We start from the raw sequence: 21,786 nt of genomic DNA, 5'->3' as shown, positions 1-21,786 counted from the left end.
AGAGATCATGGAAATTAAATGGCATGCTCAAGTCCAAATTAGAGACAAGTGAGAGGAACCCAGTGAACAAAGTCAAGAGTTAAGAGAAAGTGATAGCCACAGGATAATCAAAGCAAATACATGAAAACACTAATATGGGCGTCACCTGACAAAAGATTTGCCCCAAGATATACAAGGAAGAAAATCAACATAGGGTGAGTAAACCCCGAAGCAAAGATGAAATGAAATAGTTTTGATGATACAAACAAATGCGTTAGGAAGGGATAGTAGCAAACACGACGGTAGACACACAACACACGTAATGCAGTATGACGAGCTTGTAGTGTAGTACATCACACATCATAATGGAAATCATACTTATTTAGCAGATACAGACATAAGTGTATTTTTAATCCCTTTCCTACCCGGAGCTCCAGTCATGAATGCAGGTAACTGTCTATCCTGCGTGGGAGTCTGAGTGCCATCTTGTGTGTAGCCCATCTTCATAATTCGGAGCTCCACCTTCACGGGCCCGGCCTCCAGGATGGTGGTCTCCACGGGGACCCCCTGAGCGGTGAACATCTCCTGGAACCTCTGCGACGCCACCTCTGCCTCCACCCGCGTGTCAAAGCGGATGTAGATGTAGCGATCGTCCTCGCGGTAGGAGTGGGGGTCCGGGGGACGCAGGTCCCCTTCGTCGGCGCTGACGAACGACTCTTCCTCTACGTCCGGCGGCAGACGCGTGCGCAGCAGGCGGCGGAGGCGTTTGCTGGCCTGCCTCAACGACTCGTCCATCTCGCTGCCGGAGGAGCTCTCGGGCTCGCTGTCGGCGCTGTAGCCGACCGTCAGCGGCCGTCGACCAGACGACTCCCTCACCGTTCCCACCGTCACCTTACCACTGTGAGACGTGACACCGAATTTGTTGGTGACCTCGCAAGTGTAGACCCCCGTGTCTTTGGTAGTGATGGCAGTGATGACCAGGGAACAGGTGCCATCGTTGTAGATGTCGATGTGGTGGTGTTTGCCGTCCACCAGAGGCTCCCCATCTTTCAGCCAGCGCAACTTTTCAGGTTTACCCTCGGCCACACACTCCAGATGTATTGTGCCGTTGGGTTCTTTGGTCTGATCCTTGAAGACCTCCCTGAAGACGGGTCGCATGTCTCTGCGGGCCTTGTAGCCTTTGAAGGCGGCCTGAATCTTGATGGCGGCCTCTTGTAGCTCAGGCTCATCCTCCTTACCGATCTCCACGTTCTCAATTTCTTGCACGGTCACGGTCTTCCCCTCCGTCTGCTGCACTGTTGTCTTTTGATCTGACATTTGGAATTGTGCGTAGAACCTCTCGGCCGATAAAGTGTCCACCTGGGCACCTGCCGAGACGGTGGTCTTACTACTCTTCTTGAGGTAGGACACAAGTGTCCGATCTCCGGAAACCGACTCATCCTCGGAGCTTGTGTACAGGTTGGGCTCCTTCTGCTTCTCAGGCTTAACAGCCGGCTCGTTCTCCAATGGCTTTGTTTCTACTTTCTCTGCTACCTTATCCTCATTCTGAGTTGATTTAACTTTACCGCCTTTACCGTCTTCCTCAGGCAGCTCAGAGATGGAGTCCAATGTGGGCTCTCGGCTCATGCGCCGTTTCTTGGCCAAGGCCTCCCAAAGCTCATGAACATCACCTTCGGCGGCTGCCTCCGGTGGCAAACATGGCTGGCCCCCTTCCTCTGTGTCTGCCTGCTTAACATCTGCACCTATAGGCCGCAATGAAGTACCCAAAGATTCTTTGTTAAGCCCAAACTCACCATGAGAAACCTCCCAGAGATCTTCATTTAGCCAATACATAGGTCTATCGGACTGTATAATTATTGCAAAATAAATACCAAAAAAGTAGAGAAAAATGTCCTTACCTGGCAGATTGAGGTTGATGGAGCTCTCGGCCTCAGATGAGGCCACACAGGTGTACGTTCCCTGGTCTGCCAATTCAAACTCTTTAATCAACAACACTTGTCTCTTCCCCTCCATGGCGAACTGGTACTTAGCTCCTACCTCCATCTCTTTTCCGTCTCTGAGCCATGTGACCGACCTGCCCTCAATAGAAAGTTGGCACACCAGACGCACCGTCTTACCTGCCTGCAGGTCTGGGCAGGTCAGCGGCTGGGTGACCGTCACTGGAGCCTCTGTGTGAGAAAGACGGATACACTTAATTTTGTGTCTGCAAACGTTCAATTGATTTGACTTATTTGAGTATTATTAATAATAATATTAGAGTATTTGAAAAACACATAACCATAACACAAACAATATTATTTTTGTATGGCCAGATCTGTCCGATTTCCACATTATTTTATGAGTTTATCCACTCACCAAGCTGCACCGTCTGAGGCAGCTGCACAGGCTCGCCGGTTCCAGCTCTGTTTATAGCAGCCACTCTGAACCTGTAGCTGCTCCCTGGGATCAGATTGTCCACCAAAAACTCAGTGTTGCACACTATCTCCGAGTGACACGGCAGCCACAGTGCACTGTCAGCCAGCCTCATCTCCACCCTGTAGCCAAGAATAGGACTGCCCCCGTCGTGGAGCGGAGTGAACCAGGAGAGGCTGATGGACTGCTTGGTCTTACTGAGGACCTCCGGGTCCTCTGGAGGATCAGGCACCGCTGTGGGATTAAGGGAGTGGAAATAAGAGGCTGAAGTTGCGATTCATCAAAACAATAAACTGCAGAGTTATTTCCCCAACACTTACTGATGATGGTGAGTCTGGCCATAGAGATAGCATCTCTAGCAGCGAAGGTGATCTCCTGCTGGGGCAAAAGCGGTGCCTGCCTGAGCACCAGGCGGTAGACACAGCCGTCCGCCCTCATGGCCCAACTGTCGTTGGCCTTGAGCTCAATGCTGTTAGCGTACCAGGCCACCTCTGCCACGGGTACACGCTCAGTCAGCTCGACAGAAAACTCCACCTTCTCTCCGACCGCGGCCACTTTGTCCTCCAGACCCTTCACTACGTCCAGCTGCCAGCCTAAGTACAGAAGAGCCATTTGATGACATGTTATTTTGCCACCCATCTATCCATCCCTCCATCCATTTATCCAATTAAACATGTATCGTCAAATGGATAATTGGACCAGGGACTACGATTTTAATTTCCTCACCCTTGACATTAAGTTCGGCAGACGTGGCGGCCATCCCAGCTTGGAAGGTGACGGTGCAACTCTGTTCAACGTGCAACTCTTTCAGAAGGAGCAGGTGACGACGGCCACTCTCGAATGACACAATCTCTGCATTGGGAGACTTCTCCACCGGCTTGCCATTGAGAAGCCAGCGGCAGTCTTTGCTTTCGGGACGAGAGAGAGCGCACTCAAACAGCGCTTCGCCGCCATCGATGGTGTCTACGTTCTCCAACCACTGGACAATTTCAATAGGCTTGGCTGTGGATTCAAAAAAAAAAAAATTTCCTATTAAGGGAGACTAAAGAAGATCCTCATTTCAGTTTTGGTAATGAAAGACAAGAGCTTTGTGATGAAAACCAGAAGAGATTTATTGAATTGGGTGAAATATTTATTTCAAACAAAAATCAACATGGACAAAACATATAAGATGCAATTTCACATATTTTGAATTGAATGCACACTTCAATTCATGTGTAATTTCTCGTGGAGATCTCATTGCATCGAAGAATTCAGTGAGTACACTCTCTAATTTGTCTCTAAGCAACGATTCTGTGCTTAGGAGTAAAAAGCTTTTTCATGATGGGGGTACTGGACACTCTTGGTTGCTCTTTCTGTGGAAAGGGAGGCTCACCTTCCACATACAGTGAGGCAACAACGCAGGTGGCCTCTGCCTCACAGGAGTATGTGCCTCTGTCCTCGGGGGACACACTGCTAATATACAAACGAGCCACATTCCAGTTCTGCTCCACTACCACCCTCTGGCCATCGGGCTGCAATGGCCGCCCATCTTTTGTCCACTGGGCCTTGACGGGCCTCGAGTACTGGCAGATGAATTGGGCCGGCTGGCCCTCGGCCACCTGCAGGTCCTTCATCTCGCTCACCACATCGACTGTGGGATCTGAGAGGGTGGGGTCAGGGGTCATGATCAGGGATCAGAGCTCAACTATGAGACACAAAGACGTGCTCTATACATGCTGGCGGCCACCTGGGCTTTATCACCCCCAACTGAACCTCATGGTGTACACGTGTCTTTGGAATGGCTTTAGCATGTTGTAAAAAACTGAGTGTGGTCCCAATGCACCAAATTACACTGCATGATTTGAATACTTTAACGTCTTGTGTGAACTTAAACTGAGGAGGGGGTCAAAAAGCCCAACTACCAAGGTTCACGGTGCCAACCAATGGCCGATTAGCGCTGGTATAGAAAAGGGGGGAGTGATTCATTGGATGGATTGATTGATGGATAAATACCAGACTCTAAGGGTTGGTGCGGGAGGATTAGAGGTTTTAGTGCTTGCAGGTCAGGGTGCGGAAAGGGTGTGTCAAATGGGGGTAAGGGTGAGTATGGGAAAGTGGCCGGCCTGGGTGGATGGGTGGAGCAGCACTTTACTAACACTACATTACTGTATTTTATCGTCCTTGGCTCGTTGTCTTGCTATACAATAAACATACTATTCATAAACCTAAACATAGCTAAAACCAAGCCTAATTCCGATACAATAGAAGGAAGGGAAAACATATTGGCTGATAACGGCTTTTTCATTTTTTCAATTGAGATAATCATAAACTTAATTTATTTTACAGTACTTGTTGACCCAAAATTCCAACCATGCACCATTCATCAAACACAACAGCGAGAAGTAAAAATGACTCTTTTGCGAACGCTGGTAAGGTCTGCTGTATTTGCACATCTGATGAAAATTAGTGTAATTTAGTGTGTCTTTAGATGCTTTCAAATCTAAAATGACTTCCCTGTGGTGCTGCACCCACTTGTTTGTTTGTTGGGCCAAAGCATTCAGCATGGAAGGCTCTGATGATATGGAAAGGGAAGGGAAAGCACCTGCTCATGCATCGTTGAGGCAAAGAATTAAACATCCACATCATATATGAAGTGTCTTTAACTCATTCTGTCCATTTACAGTACAGGGACAGCTCTTTTATTGACGCCGGCAGAATACCCATCAATCTCATTTTGAACCAAAACTCAAAGAAAAATATTTTTAACAATACAAATAGTTATCTGTGCATGGCCTTCTTGGACTTGTATGTTGAAATATTCTCGAATATTGCTATTGAAAGCCATATGGGCAATGTAGGCAATCTTACTAATGAAAGCAGCAACATATTTTGTGTTACTTCACTCTGAGCCTTGATGAAATGGAATGCTGCAGGGTCTTAAGAAAAGAGCGCGACTTTACTTCCCTCAATCTATCCAGTGCAGTCCTACTACTGTACGTGCATATTGCCTGATACCTTTGACTAAGAGTTTAGTGGTCGACACAACTCCGTCGGCTTTAAACATGACGGTGCCGGAGTCGTCGGGGGCCAGGTTTTTTAAGGTGAGGGTGTGGACGTGGCCGGGGCACAGCCCGATCTCGCTGAAGGGGCTGTGCTCCAGCCGGGCGCCGTCCAACCACCACTCCACCCTGCCGGCCGCCCGGCCAGAGAGCTGGCAGGAGAAGCTCGCCCACTCCCCGACAAAGACGTCAGTGAATTTTAGACCAGACACAACGTAGATCTCTTTCACTGCAGAGTGGAGCGCGCACACACACACACACACACACACACACACTTTTTAGTTACTCCAAATACAGTGAGTGCAATTTCCTCAACGCTGTTTCATCGACAAATCTAGTTTTATCAATTCATAATCAAATTTATTTGAAAAAGAAATTATATACATGAAAGAAAGACGATTCTCACCCTGTGTGAAGGGATAATATTATTATGAAACTACTGGGCATAGCAGCTATAGTGAGCAATATATTTTAATAGTATTGTAATAACATTGTAATAACTTTCCCTTTTGAAATTGTAATAATTTATATCTGCTCATCCATTGCCATCCATGCCATATTATTGTATACATATTTATTAAGCCTATAATGCAATGGGTCAATCCATACCACGCCAAAGTTCTTGTATATGAAAATGTACTTGGCCGAATAAACTGATTCTGACTGACGATACGATTATCCATTTAAACTCACGCTAGTGAACAAGAAGCACACTAGGGGAACGTAACAGTGTTTTTTAGGTCGTCTACCTTGCACGGCCAGAGAGGCCGTGGTGAGCTGGTCTCCTGCGTCGCAGGTGTAGTAGCCATTGTCTTCGGGTTCCAGATTCCAGATGCAAAGCTTGTGAACGCACCCTTCCTGCCTTATGTCGTACTTCTTACCGTGCTGGAGGACCAGGCCTCCCTTCCTCCACTCAACACGCACGCTGGGCTTAGACAGCTCGCAGCGCAGCGTCACATCATCCCCCTCTACCGCCTCCTGGTTCTTCAGCTCTTTCTTGAAGAACACCGGAGCACCTGGCAAGAAGGATTTCAAATGGGGAGGGAAAAAAAAATAAATAAAAATCTATCTTTAGACGCCGAGATGGGAGGAGACGTTGGAAGACAAACATCATTGATGGATGGGTGGATGGGTGGATGGATGATAAAAGATGGGTTTGGTGCGTTCAAGAGCGGTTAGTTGCGGGACGGTTCATCGTCACGTCCCCATCTTCAAAGTCTTGGCTCTGGTTCTTTACCTTCCACGGTCAGGGTGACGTGGCACCGGGCGTCCCCCGTGTCGCAGCAGTACGTCCCGGAGTCCTCGGGCACCAGGTTGTGGATGCGTAGCTGCCGGGACGCCTCCTTCGTCCTCAGGTCGTATTTGGGACCGGGATCGACGGGTGCGTTGTTCCGGGTCCAGGAGACGGAGGCCAGGGGGTCGGAGATGGTGCACGCCAGCGTGACGCTCTCGCCCTCGAGGGCCACGGTGTCGTGCGCCTTCTCTAAGATCAGCACTGCAGACGAGGAAAAGCCAAGGCTGACTTGAATGTGTGTTTTTTTTTTGTTTTTTCTCCATTTTCTTTTGGAATGCCTTGCGTGTATACGTTTTTTCTTCTGCGCTACATACTGTACCTGTAAACGTAAACAGTGAATTTTTCTATGCTGTCACAGTGATTCTACATTAAGTTAGACATATCAAACTCATTCGTCATTATCTCATTAGTCATTACCATTATTATACACTCTGACAAAAATCGAATGCTTCAGTATCATGGGCAATCGACCTCAGGTAGTCAGGACTCAATAACCTACAGGGCATTTAGTTATTTATCAAATCTATTATTTTCATGCTATATGAAATGATTCCTGGCTGTTTATATATTTGTATTATAATTAAACAAAACAAACAATAAATAAATAAATTCTGTAATAAAAATAATAATCAAATCTTTGTGGTTGTCCACAGCGGTTTTAAAAATGACATTTTGGGTGATTCATTTTTGATTATTTTGGTCGCGTCTACATGCCCGATTCATTTTGCTCAAGTCCTTCAAATCCTGACGAGCTCATCAGCTCAGAGACGATCCCTACACAGTAGATGGAAAAGATAGGAGAGTACGGTCAGGTCATCTATTTAAGAAGAAACATCTTTGATTTGAATGGATGTTTTAAGATGAATGCTAGTTAATGCAAACATGCTGAATGACGGTTAGGATGAGGAACATGATGATGACGCCAGCGGATCCATGTACCAGGCCAAAGCTGATTGGGATTGGTCGACGGAAGAGCGAGGGCTTTAGTAAACCTTTTAACAACCAAGTCATCCTCCATTACCTTTAGGTTTCTCCTCCACCAGGAGGCAGGCCACACTCTTGTCCTCCCCCACCACGAAGGCCACGTCGCCCGACTCGTCGGTGGTGACCATCTTGAGCGCCAGGCGGTGCACCCGGCCCCGGCAGCTCATCTCGTTCAGGTCGTTGTTTTGGAGACGGTTGTCCCCGAGCCACCATTCCACATCCGTCACCCCCGCCTGCGACAGCTCCACCTCGAAGACGGCGTCTTGGCCCGTCGTCACGGTGATATCGCACAGTTCCCGGGTGAGGCGCACGCGCTCTGAGGGTGTCGACGGAGGGTGACGGGGGTGGCCGAAGGTCAGAGGAGGTCAGGGGTTCCCGAAGAGGGCGATCGAGATCAAGAAGACAGAGGGCACGTTCACCAAATCATTATGAATACTTACTGTTTGGTTTCAATACCATCTGAAGAACACGGATGTTGGGCCAATGAAAACTGGTATGGTGTTTTTACAAATTCTGCCAAAATGATCTGAATAATTTGTAGCTAAATAAATGACATTTCGGGTGATTTCGGGATTTTCTTTTTGGTGTAGCGTCTACATGCCCATTTAATCAAGTAACTTCTACCAAGATATTTTCTTGCTTTATCGATTTGTGGGTTCAAACAATAGCCACGGCCGAGCCGAATAGAACACATATTTAGGCACTTCCTCCGCAACGATGGAATGCAAGAAACCAAAGTCTTGACGACTTTGAAGTTGACTCGTTGATAAGACACCTCGACCTTGATCCCCGTTACCTTTGACGCTGAGTGTGGCCGTGCTCTGCCTGTCGCCCGTGTCGCATGTGTACTCCCCCGCGTCCTCCAGCCGCAGCTTGTGCACCACCAGGACGCAGGTGGAGCCCTGGCGCTCCATGCTGTACTTCTGACCCTGGACGAGCAGCAGGGAGCCCTTCCTCCAGGTCACCCTGCCGTCCACGCTGGAGGTCTGGCAGGACAGCGTGGCCTGGCCGTCCTCCACCGCCTCCTGGCTCGTCAGCTCCTTCTCGAAGACCACGGGAGCCGCTGTCGAAAGAGAGACACAGGTTACCGCAAATGTGGATTTTCTTTGAGAGGCGGCGGGGACTCACCAGTGACCACTTTTCATGGAGTGAAAGACGAGGCCACTGAAAGTCTTGGGGCGGCACACGAAAACGTTTTGTTTCGTTCAATGAGGAAACGAGTAATACAGTAAATGAATCTGTTTGAGGGGAAGAACAACCTTGCGAGGGAGCATTTCTGAACGCTGCTCCGCAGAAATGCAGTCGGGCGAGAACGGGGGATGAGCTCAACCCTCCCTATATGCTCGCAACTGCTCAACACTCACTCGCTCGTCAAATTGGCTTTTGAGCCTCTGGAGGCGGGGATGGAACAGACAGTGGCTGAGAAACGAGCAGAGAGCATTCAAGTCCATTCGACTTGTATTAAAGAAGCATAAATGTGCTCAGTGCAGCACTGTTGAAAATCAGCTGGATCTTAGTTGGAAAAAAAAGATCTGCCATCCATATTGGCCTGAATCGTTGATGGACAGTATCAGACACTATCAAGCACTTACCACAACTCACTTCCTGACCATACCAATTACATTTTTAAAACTTCGATACCAATGGATATTGGTATCGAAGTCAAACCGTATATCAAACTGTCGCTTGCATAGAAAAGACTTGGACCATTGCTGAGTAACCCTTTCAATCTGTACCCAGACTATTTCATGAAGCCTTAAATATTTAGGGTCAATCAATCATCCAATCAATCTTTATTGTTCTTGTTAGACAATTTGTCGTGCAGTGAGGTAAAAGATGATTAAAAACGAGAGAGTTTATAATAACACAAAATAAATGAACATAAAAACACTGAGATTAGTAAAGCAGATTACAAAATACAAGTTAGTACTTTGCAAATGACCCGACTGCCGCTGGCTCCATTTCATGCAGATGACACAAACAATAATTAGTAGAAAGACAAAAGGAACCATACGGTCTCAGTTGAAAACAGCGTTGAGAAATAAACATGCAAAACAAAGAAGAAACACTCGGGGGATAAAGGAAGAGAAGTAGAAATCACAGAAATATGAAAAGGGACAGTGAAATGTGATGTGTGTGTGTGTGTGTGTGTGTGTGTGTGTGTGTGTGTGTGTGTGTGTGTGTGTGTGTGTGTGTGTGTGTGTGTGTGTGTGTGTGTGTGTGTGTATATAAGCACCCAAGATCAGAGATGCATCTTGCGCTGAAAAAAACTCCTTTGAGAGGACAGACAGGGATCCAACGAGGAAGGCAAAGTGAAAGCGAAAGTAATTTTCATTGCTTTGGTTCCTTTTCTTACCTCGGACCGTCAGGGAAGCGGTGGACGTGTGGTTCCCCACCGTGAAGGTGACGGTACCCGAGTCGACCGTGGTGACGCCCCTCAGCGTGAGGCCATGCACCGCGCCCTCCACCAGGATGGTGTTCATCTCGTTGTTCTGCAGAGGAACCTCCTGAAGCTTCCACTGAGCGTGGTGGGCCCCCTCCGTCCGGGAGACCACGCACTCAAAGCGGACGTCCTCCCCCTCGTGGACCACGCAGCTCTCCAAGAATTTCACGATGGTGACCTCCACCTCTGTTTGATGAAGCGATTTGAGAAGAGGACTTAGGGAGCAATTTCTACATTTGAAACTGGAAAACGTCCACAGAGACTCAACAAAAGTCCATAAGAATGAATTAGTGTCGATGGATTTGGAAGAAGTGCAGTTAATAGGGTATTGAAGGTGGGGAACACAAGGCAATGAGCAAAAGCTCAAAGGATGGGATGAGAGATGATATAATCAAGAAATCTGTGAGGCAGGAAGTAAGCAAAGAAAAAAGGAAGCAAGGAAGGATCATTTTTCAGAATCCCCTCAAAGGATCCCCATGAGGTTAGTGCCTTCAATGCTTAGGTTTGAGGTTGATGTTGACAAGGATCAAGCGCAGTTTGGAAGACACGATTCCAGACGGGACAGAGAAAGAGCGTTGGGTTGTGATGGTTTGGAAAGAAGGATGGTTTGGGAAAAAAACGTGAAGTCCCGGATACAGAGCCCCTACCCTGCACTGTGAGGACGGCCGAGGTCTTCTGGCTTCCTGTGTCGCAGGAGTATTCCCCTGCGTCTTCCCCCCGTACTCCATAGATGACCAGCTCGGCCACGGCCCCGTCTCGTCTCAGCTGGTGTTGGCTGCTGGACTCCAGCTCCACCTCACCGTGCCTCCAGACCACAGCGGCGCCCGCCTTCGTGGTCTCGCAGTGGAAGGTGGCCGTGGCCCCGGCCTCCCTCACCAGGTTCTCCAGCCGGGTCTTGAAAAAGACCGGCCGGGCTACAAGGGGACGGAAAAGGACGTAACGAGGAGGTAAATGTGTAAGAGCTGAGATACCATTAGAGCAATGACTTTGAGAAGTGGTTGCCAAGACTGGCAAAATGGTTGCCGAATTAGAATCATCATTAATTAATAATCATTTCATAATTGAGTGATATTGATCCTATATAGTTCCTAACTCAAATTTCAATATTAAGAGAGTGATATCATGAAAGGGGAAAATTAAATTAATTAAATATAAAATTAAATTATAAAATTAATTAATTAAATTTTGTTTATCAGTGTCTTGTCATAATAATAATAATAATAATAATAATACTAATAATAATAATAACGACAATAATTATGATCATCATTGAAATATATTAATGTTAATGAAAAATATTCAATGTTCTTGAAATTTTCAGTTTCCAAACAGGCAGCGAGGTACACCAGGGCAACCAGACTGCACAAGATGGTTGCCAAAGGCCCAAATATGGCTACCCGTGGCAAGTTGGCAACCGTGAATGTGGAACCCTGAGCACCGTACAGAGGTTGTTATCAGCGTACCCGTCACTACTAGTGTCGCGGTGCTTCGGCTGTCCCCCCCGTCACACGTGTAGTCCCCAGTGTCCTCTGGGTCTACATCGTGGATCACCAGCGAGGCGTTGTGGCCGTCCTGGCAGATTTCATATTTGGCACAGGGGCAAAGACACAGTTCCCCTTTCCTCCACTCCAAAGGAGGCCCGGGTTTAGAGAGAGAGCAGCGCATGGTCACGCTGTCACCCTCCTCCGCCGACTGGCTCTTCAACTCGTCGGTGAAGACGACCGGAAGAGCTGGCGATTGAAAAGAAATAACCAGAATGAAGAATACCGTACCCATGCTGCCTTGACCGGAGGCGCTGCAACGAAGGAGTGAGCGGAGGTGAAGGAAAACCAGAATGAAGAATGAGTGAACACACAGTGAACGCATCACGGCAGCGAGGACAAGAAGAGGGAGACCGCGACGACGAGACAGCGTCCATCATACCGTTGACTCTAAGCGAGACAAAGCTTTCCGCCTCCTCCGAGAAGAAGCAGGAGTAGCTCCCTGTGTCTCCGGGTGTTAAATCGAGGATGTGGAGCTCGTGGGAATGGCCTTTCGCTTCCATTCGGTATTTCTCTCCAGACTTCAGGAGCTGAGCCTCCTTCCTCCATTCCACAGGGACTCCCGGTTGAGAAAGCTCACAGCGCAGAGCGACGCTGCCTCCCTCCTCGGCTTCCCGACTCTCCAGCTCTCGAGTGAACACGACTGGAAGGACTACGGAACGATAAGAGGTCAGATAAGGAGATGCCCGATGAAGATTATGCTGTGTGCTGGAGACAGAATACCACTTGGATGAGTGTCGATTCCCCCTGTTTTGATATTGTTAATTTATAGTTGTAGTCGGTCACTACAGCAGAAAAAAAAATAAAGTTCAAGCAGACAAACAATAAGATGTAAACATGCGCACCCTGACACACACACACACACACACCCCCCGACAAACACACACCTTAAGGACAAATAGCATATACAAAGCATAGATATGGACAGAAAGAAAGACAGACAGACAGATAGATATTTGTTTTGACACCCAAAACACAGCTTGGGAAAAACTCTAAAAGAAAACCGAAATCCGCTGACATGCAGTCACAAAACATCAACCTTCCCTATCCAAGCTTTGTAATATCTGGCACTGGAGCAGCTGACCTCTCTCCATCTGCTTCTTTTAAAATATCCAAAGACAAGAAACCAAAGACAGCAAAAATATCCAAGAAAATGAAAAAAAAAAAAAAAAAAAAAGACTTAAAATGAAGACCAGACACACACCAGAATGGACACATTTGACAAAAAGTAGAACGGAGCAGAAGCCAATTCGGAGGCCTGAGCGTTTTGTTCACGATGATTACTTTTGTGATTAGTTTACCTCATTATTAGACACTTTGGCCACGTCTAATATGAACATCCGACATGGTCACATATATATGACAGAAAATAAGGAAAAGCATAATAGGTCCCCTTTAAGGTCGACCGACTGGAAACGTAATCAGAGCCGTACGTTAAGTATCAATAGTAAAACTAAAACAGGTCCACCGACTATCTCTATCAACCAACGTAAGGCAGCGTGGCTTGTCTCTAGGTTTTGTACAAGAATAAGGGAAAGTTTGTACACAAAAAATAAAGCAGAATAGAATTCGTTAGAATTCCACCAAAGAACAGTGTAGCATCATCAGTGAAACAACTAATACTCAACTGCAAAGACAATGCATTTACAATAACATCCATCTATCTTTGTTTTTTTTACAACACGTACTTCTTTGGACAATTATGCATTTACTCAACCGGGACAAAATCAATTGCTATTCTGCAGACAGAGCTTAATGTAGTCGCTTTCCACTTCGCTCTAGCGTCTGGGATGTCGTTTCGGGGGCCCACTGTGCAGCCTTCAATTCAGTAGTTGGAAGGTTAACAGCTATAAAAATTACAGATCACACTTTTGCTGAGGCAGAAATGTGACATCACATACACATTCAGAGCATTATTTCCTTCCACTGATGCAGTAAGTGAAGTCGCCACTAGGAAATGTTTACTTATCATTCAAATCGGTCAATGTACACGCTCCCCAAGCAAACACCAGGTCTATTGCTTCCACGCTTTACCTTCTACCGTCTCTTTTCTTTCCTGATGTTTCGCCTAGTCCTTGTCAACTACTGACAGAGCACCAGGCCTTGCAGCTGGCATTAACAATATCATATCAACTAATGCAATAGAAATGTCAAGATGCCGAGAAGTCATTTCAGATGAGTTCCATCATTACCCAAAAAGCTGTGTAGACCCAGCACCACTGGATTCTTCTTACCTTCACTTGACCCTTCACTCAGTTGCTTCTGTGGCTCATGCTTGTGGATCACTGCAGGAGTTAAATTCCCATTAGTTTTGAAAATTTCCAGTTATGAATGTTGTTTAACGATGAGATGCCCAAGCAAAAATACAAGGACATAAAGATCTGAATGTCAAACGTTGATTCGGTAAGCTTGCACGTGCTACAAATAAAGCAGTGTGCAACATTGGCGTGAACAGCCCTCACATGGCCTCCAAGAGGAAGACAACAAGGCATCAGCCATGAAAACAGAAATGTCAAAGTCCATCTAAACACATAGACTAATAAGTGTATAGGTGCAAGACAATAATGCTGGGGGTAAATAAAACCCCCCAAAAAAACATCATAAGACGAATGCACAATTTTTCCAAAACAGCAACAGAAAAAACGCTGACATGACATGACGTTGGGAATCCTAAAGCGACTGCACGAGAGGGGAAGTATCAACTAAGCTATGGATCAAGGAACCAGTAAAGCTGAAAGCCAAACTGCAGCCAAATGCCATCTTTCCCTTGTACCTTCCACTTTTAGGGGGGTCAAGTCCTTCTTGAGCTCCCTTTTTACAGCCGGTTCTGCCGATAAGAGAGATGAGGATTTCGTAGCTGTGATGATCATTAAAAATCTCAACATTGTAATAATTGCGGTGGATACACTGTAGCTTAAAATTATAGCCAATTAAATAAATCGAAATAAATCTGCCACTGCCAGGCACCCTGGAACAGAATTGAAAACTAAGGCACCGCAAGGCTAAGAATGTGTCCTAAATATACAGTACACGCACACAAAAACAAATATGGTGCACTCTTTGTCAATGAAGCCAAAACTCAAGAGTAGAGGCTCTAAAGGATTAAAGGACAAGGGTGCCTTTCCGCTCTCAGGTTTCAAAGATTAGAGCATTAGTTCTCAAGAAGCAAGAATATACATACAACTTTGAGTTCCAACTCCACACTCAAGTAAGAGAAATATAATGAGGATATTGACATAATGCAAAGCTATATCACTGCATTGTACACACTAATATGTATATTACAGTGCACAAACAACAGGGTTTTCAAAATCCCCAGATCAATGTTTGTATGCAAATGTATTTTTGTCATCCATCGATTGGTGTCATAATAGAAAAATGTCAAACAATAATAGAGAAACATCATACAAACATTCATACTGGAGAAAATACTCCACTGGGTGGTAAATATCCATGTGCTTTGGCCAAGACAAAACAAAAAGCAGTGTACCTTCTGGTTTAAAGTGTAATACACATCTTATATATATACACACACACACACACACACACACACACACACACACACACACACACACACACACACACACACACACACACACACACACACACACACACACACACACACACACACACACACACACACACACACACACACACACACAATGAAGGATTACAAGGAAAAGGAAAATAAAACAATTCAAAACATAGTGTAACATAAGTTGCCCTTTGTTTGAATCTGAAATGACTTCATTCACTTTCCCTTCCCAATAACAGAAAGAAATATTACTGCAAAATATAATTTTAATCATACCCTTGATCTTGATGCTCGTTGAGGTCTTCTGGTCTCCACACACACAGCTGTAGTCTCCACTGTCTTCTGGAACCACGTTGCTGATCAGGAGTTCGTTCACAGAGGCTTTCTGCTTCATCTGGTACTTCTCTCCAGACTTCAGGACCTGAGTCCCTTTCTTCCATTCCACAGAGACTCCAGGTTTAGAAAGATCACAGTGCAGAGTAACGTTGCTGCCTTCTTCTGCCTCCTGGCTCTCCAACTTCTGAATGAAGACCACTGGCTTGGCTGAATAATTGTGATTAGGTTAGAAACTCAATTTAAATTAACAATATAGAAACAAAAAGCAATGAAAACCAGAGACAGCAATAGGGAGGTAGAAAACAATATAAAGTACAACTATCAGCAGAGCCATATGATATTACATAAGAGACAATTGAACATATTGTGTTCAACAGAGAAAGACATACATCCCAGAAGCTCACAAAACACAGATCGGACGATATTTAAAAACACTCTTAAATGTATAAAATAACATACGTATGTCGATATTGTGAATTAATCGGACACATTTTTGATCAGTACTTCGATGGACATTATTTAAGTCATCCTCCTACCCTTGATCTTGATGCTCGCTGACGTCTTCTGGTCTCCACACACACAGCTGTAGTCTCCACTGTCTTCTGGAATCGCGTTGCTGATCAGGAGTTCATTCACAGAGGCTTTCTGCTTCATCTGGTACTTCTCTCCCGACTTCAAGACCTGAGTCCCTTTCTTCCATTCCACAGAGACTCCAGGTTTAGAAAGCTCACAGTGCAGAGTAACATTACTTGCTTCTTCTGCCTCCTGGCTCTCTAACTTCTGAATGAAGGTTGCTGGCTTGGCTGAGGAATCATGAGTTGGGTAGAAATAATCGGAAATTAACCAAAAAAACCCACAGCACAATATCAATGACACTATATCAGCTAAGGCTGGTTTACAGTATTACATAAAATACACCTAAAAGCCTGGGGACCAGACCCCGATCGAGAAAACCCTGACTCTGATTGTTCCTTTTATTTTGTTGCCCTTATTTTGGCCCGCCAGCCTTTTGTTTGCAATTATTCATAAAACTCTCGCCATGTCGGTGACCCACTGCCAGAAAGACTCTGTCTGCCTCCCTAAACGCCTACCTGTGGGCAGAGACTCTCACAGTGGCAATCAAATTTTACATACAATAATACACAGGATCTTGTGTTAAACCCTGTGTGCTGATAATAAGGGGGCCCAGTCCAGCCAAACAACTTCACACAACTGTCCCCACACTTAAGGAGAACATCTCAGGCCGCACAATCAAATCTCCATGAACAAGCTCCAAATTGCTTAGTTCGCCATTAAGTTTTAAAACAAGCATTTTGAACGCAAACAACCAATACTGTATGGGCCCGCCCAGTGACCTATTTGACTAGCATCTCAGTGGCACCATAGAGGCAACCATTGATCGGGCTACCAGCAGCAACAAGCATACATTGGCTGCGACAGCAGAAGAATTACTCTCTGGTCAGGCTCATACTGTACTGGTGGTTGCAGCTGAGGGTTGATGACAGCCACGAGGAGGCCCATACGGAACCATCATGAACGCCAACTCCATGGACAAATTATTTTAGTCATCCTCCTACCCTTGATCTTGATGCTTGCTGACGTTTTCTGGTCTCCACACACACAGCTGTAGTCTCCACTGTCTTCTGGAACGACGTTGCTGATCAGAAGTTCGTTCAGGGAGGCTTTCTGCTTCATCTGGTACTTCTCTCCAGACCTCAGGACCTGAGTCCCTTTCTTCCATTCCACAGAGACTCCAGGTTTCGAAAGCTCACAGTGCAGAGTAACGTTGCTCCCTTCTTCTGCCTCCTGGCTCGCCAACTTCTGAATGAAGACCACTGGCTTGGCTGAAGAATTGTGATTAGGTTAGTAACGCAATTCAAATCCATCCACAATATAGAAACAAAAATCAATGAAAACCAGAGACCGAAATAGGGAGGTAGAAAACAATTACATTACATACATACATTACATAAGAGACAATTTAACATATTTGAAACAGAAAAACACATACACTGATCAGCTACAACATTAAAACCACTGACAGGTAAAGTGAATATTATTGCTTATCTTGTTCCAGTGGAACCTGTCAAGGGGTGGGATAAATGAGGCCGCAGGTGCACAGTCAGTTCTTGAAGTTGACATGTTGCAAGCATAAGGATCTGAATGACTTTCACAAGGGCCAAATTGTGATGGCTAGATAACTTAATCAGAGCATCTCCAAAACGGCAGGTCTTGTGGGGTGTTCCTTGTATGCAGTCGTTAGTACTTACCAAATGTGGTTCAAGGAAGCATAACTGGCGAGCCCGCGACAGGGTCATGGGCACCTATGGTCTCATTGATGTGCGTGGGGAGAAAAGTCTAGTCCGTCTGGTCCAATCCCATAGAAGAGCTACCGTAGCACAAATTGCTGAATAAGCTAATGTTGGCTATGATAGAAAGGTGTCACAACACACAGTGCATCGCAGCTTGCTGCGTATGGGGCTGCATAGCCGCAGACCAGTCAGTGTCCATGCTGACAACTGTTCTCCACCGAAAGCACCTACAATGGGCACATGAGCGTCAGAACTGCACCATGGACAACGGAAGAAGGTGGCCTGGTCTGGTGAATCACAGTTTCTTCTACATCATGTGGATGGCCGTGGATAGGGTCTGATCAAGCATCTGTGGGATGTGCTGGAACCACAAGCCGGATCCATGGGGGCACCACCTCGCAACTTACAGGATTAAAAGAATGTGCTGCTCATGTCTTAGTGCCAGATACCACAGGACACCTTCAAAGGTCTTGTGGAGTCCATGCCTCCACGGATTAGAGCTGTTTTGGCAGCATGAGGGGGAGCTACATAATATTAGTGATTATTAGTGGTGGTTTTAATGTTGTGGCTGACATCCTTGAAACTCACAAAACGCAGATAAGGATGATATTGAAAAATACTCTAAAATGTATAAAATAACATACGTTTATCTATATTGTAAGTTTATCTGACACATTTTTGACCAGTACTTCGATGGAGAGATTATTTTAGTCATCCTCGTACCGTTGATCTTGAGGCTCGCTGAGGTCTTCTGGTCTCCACACACACAGCTGTAGTCTCCACTGTCTTCTGGAACAACGTTGCTGATCAGGAGTTCATTCACAGAGGTTTTCTGCTTCATCTGGTACTTCTCTCCCGACTTCAGGACCTGAGTCCCTTTCTTCCATTCCACAGAGACTCCAGGTTTAGAAAGCTCACAGTGCAGAGTAACATTACTTGCTTCTTCTGTCTCAAGGCTCTCCAACTTCTGGATGAAGGTGGCTGGCTCGGCTGAGGAATTATGAGTTGGGTAGAAATAATCGGAAATTAGAAATTAACAAAAAAAAAACATTATAAATGAAACTATATCATCCAAGGCTGGCTTACAATATTACATAATATACATATGTTGAATCACAACAGTTGGCACAAAAGCACATGTGGAGTGGTTGATAAAGAACAAAGCACAAGGATTGGAGAAACATATATCGACTGCAGTACAGGCGTCCTTAAAGCATCTTCCCATTGCGGCTCAGCTGTACCGGGTCTGCCTGATCAGTGTCTTTAGTGAAGATTAGTCAGATCCAGCTGTGAAAGATTTCTTATGTGTTGTTTTGTCTTGCAGTGGGGATCATGTGGTGGAGGATGCTGAAAAGTCTGCGGACCAGACCACCACTGAGGAAACCCGGACCCTGATTGTTCCTTTTATTTTATTGTCCTCGTTTTGACCCGCAAACCTTTTGTTTGCCATTATTTATAAAAGTCTCCCCATGTCGGGGCCCCACTGCCGGAATGACTCCATGTCCTTCCCTAAACCCCTACATATGGGCAGAGACTCCCACAGTGGCATTAAAATGTTACATACAATAATACACAGGATCTTGTATTACATCCTGTGTGCTGATAATAAGGGGGCTATACAAAGAACTCCAGCCTAACCAAACAACTTTACACAATTGTCCCCAGACATTAAGAGAATATCTCAGACTGCGCAATCATAAATCTCCATGAACAAGTTCCAAATTGATGAGTTTGCCATGAAGATTTAAAACATGAATTATGAACACAAACCACCAATACTGTATGGGCCTATCCAGTGACTAATTGGACTAGCATCTCAGTGGCACCATAGAGGCTACCCTCGATCAGGCTACCAGCAGCAACAAGCATACATTGGGCAGCAGAAGAATTACTCTCTGTTCAGGCTCATACTGTACTGGTGGTTGCAGCTGAGGATTGATGACAGCCACGAGGAGGCTCATACGGAACCATCATGAACGCCAACTCCATGGACAGATTATTTTAGTCATCCTCCTACCCTTGATCTTGATGCTTGCTGACGTCTTCTGGTCTCCACACACACAGCTGTAGTCTCCACTGTCTTCTGGAACCACCTTGCTGATCAGGAGTTGGTTCACAGAGGCTTTTTGCTTCATCTTGTACTTCTCTCCAGACTTCAGGACCTGAGTCCCTTTCTTCCATTCCACAGAGACTTCAGGTTTAGAAAGCTCACAGTGCAGAATAACGTTGCTCCCTTCTTCTGTCTCCTGGCTCTCCAACTTCTGAATGAAGACCACTGGCTTGGCTGAATAATTGTGATTAGGTTAGAAACTCAATTTTAATCCACCAACAATATAGAAACAAATAGCAATGAAAACCAGAGACAGGAATAGGGAGGTAGAAAACAATATAAAGTACAACTCTATCAGCAGAGCCATATGATATTACATAAAAGACAATTGAACATATTTGACACAGAAAGACCCATACACTGATCAACTACAACATTAAAACCACTGACAGGTGAAGTGAATATTATTGCTCATCTCGTTCCAGTGGAATCTGTCAAGGGATGGGTTATATGAGGCAGCAAGTGAACAGTCAGTTCTTGGAGTTGACGTGTTGGAAGCAGGAATATGGGCAAGCATAAGGATCTGAATGACTTTGGCAAGGTCCAAATTGTGATGGCTAGACGAGTGGGTCAGAGCATCTCCAAAACGACAGGTCTTGTGGGGTGTTCCCGGTATGCAGTGGTTAAGTACCTACCAAAAGTGGTCCAAGGAAGGACAACTGGTGAACCCACAACGGGATCATGGGCGCCCAAGGTTCATTGATGCATGTTGGGAGTGAAGTCTAGCCTGTCTGCTCTGATCCCACAGACGAGCTTCTGTAGCACACATTGCTGAAAAAGTTCATTCTGCTATGACAGAAAGGAGTCAGAACATACAGTGCATCGCAGCTTGCTGCGAAAAGGGCCATGTAGCCGCAGACCGGTCAGTGCCCGTGCTGACCCCTGTCCACCACTGAAAGCGCCTACAATGGGCACGTCAGCGTCAGAACTGGACCATGGAGTAATGGAAGAAGGAGGCGTGGTCTGATGAATCACATTTTCTTCTACATCATGTGGATGGTCGGGGTTAGGGTCCGATCCAATCGAGCATCTGTGGGATGTGCTGGAACAACAAGTTCGATCCATGCAGGCCCCACCTCGCAATTTACAGAATTTAAAGGATCTGCTGCTAAGGCCTTCATAGGTCTTGTGGACACCATGCCTCGACGGGTCAGATCTATTTTGGCGTCATGAGGGGGAGCTACACAAAATTAATGGTTATAAGTGGTGCTTTCAATGTTGTGGCTGATCGGTGTCCATCCCTGTAGCTCACAAAACACAGATAAGAATAATATTTAAAAAAACTCTAAAATGTTTATAATAACATACGTATATCTAAATTATATATAAATCAGATATATTTTTGATTAGTGCGTCCATGGTCCCATTCTTTAAGTCCTCCTCCTACCCTTGATCTTGATGCTCGCTGAGGTCTTTTGGTCTCCACACACACAGCTGTAGTCTCCACTGTCTTCTGGAACCACGTTGCTGATCAGGAGTTCGTTCACAGAGGCTTTCTGCTTCATCTGGTACTTCTCTCCAGACTTCAGGACCTGAGTCCCTTTCTTCCATTCCACAGAGACTCCAGGTTTAGAAAGATCACAGTGCAGAGTAACGTTGCTCCCTTCTTCTGTCTCCTGGCTCTCTAACTTCTGAATAAAGACCACTGGCTTGGCTGAAGAATTGTGATTAGGTTAGTAATGCAATTCAAATGCATCAACAATATAGAAACAAATAGCAATGAAAACCAGAGACAGGAATAGGGAGGTAGAAAACAATATAAATTAAAACTCTATCAGCAGAGCCATATGATATCACAT

The 21,786-nt window shown here is 45.7% G+C and overlaps 1 protein-coding gene across 13 annotated transcripts in view; it reads right to left on the bottom strand.

Moving 5' to 3' along the window:
• obscnb (obscurin, cytoskeletal calmodulin and titin-interacting RhoGEF b) overlaps positions 1–21,786 on the bottom strand; it is a 64,903-nt gene that overhangs the window by 17,432 nt on the left and 25,685 nt on the right. For 2 of the 13 annotated variants that reach the window (XM_080011519.1, XM_080011525.1), the window contains 21 exons: positions 21,375–21,641; positions 19,895–20,161; positions 18,601–18,867; positions 17,143–17,409; positions 16,102–16,368; positions 15,506–15,772; positions 12,077–12,346; positions 11,617–11,883; positions 10,801–11,067; positions 10,067–10,339; positions 8,507–8,773; positions 7,748–8,026; positions 6,670–6,927; positions 6,182–6,448; positions 5,389–5,661; positions 3,767–4,033; positions 3,118–3,393; positions 2,712–2,984; positions 2,335–2,625; positions 1,878–2,147; positions 405–1,721 (listed from right to left, as the gene is read on the bottom strand). In XM_080011519.1, coding sequence (XP_079867645.1) covers positions 405–1,721; positions 1,878–2,147; positions 2,335–2,625; positions 2,712–2,984; positions 3,118–3,393; positions 3,767–4,033; positions 5,389–5,661; positions 6,182–6,448; positions 6,670–6,927; positions 7,748–8,026; positions 8,507–8,773; positions 10,067–10,339; positions 10,801–11,067; positions 11,617–11,883; positions 12,077–12,346; positions 15,506–15,772; positions 16,102–16,368; positions 17,143–17,409; positions 18,601–18,867; positions 19,895–20,161; positions 21,375–21,641 — 6,717 coding nt within the window. The remainder of the gene's footprint in view (positions 1–404; positions 1,722–1,877; positions 2,148–2,334; positions 2,626–2,711; positions 2,985–3,117; positions 3,394–3,766; positions 4,034–5,388; positions 5,662–6,181; positions 6,449–6,669; positions 6,928–7,747; positions 8,027–8,506; positions 8,774–10,066; positions 10,340–10,800; positions 11,068–11,616; positions 11,884–12,076; positions 12,347–15,505; positions 15,773–16,101; positions 16,369–17,142; positions 17,410–18,600; positions 18,868–19,894; positions 20,162–21,374; positions 21,642–21,786) is intronic. The other 11 variants (XM_080011528.1, XM_080011527.1, XM_080011526.1 and 8 more) reach the window with 11 other exon arrangements.

This window comes from Zeus faber, assembly GCF_960531495.2.
Source record: "Zeus faber genome assembly, chromosome: 12".
Lineage (NCBI taxonomy): Eukaryota > Metazoa > Chordata > Actinopteri > Zeiformes > Zeidae > Zeus > Zeus faber.
Note: the sequence above shows the minus strand (reverse complement) of the source record. Positions and strands in the feature narration are given on the sequence as shown.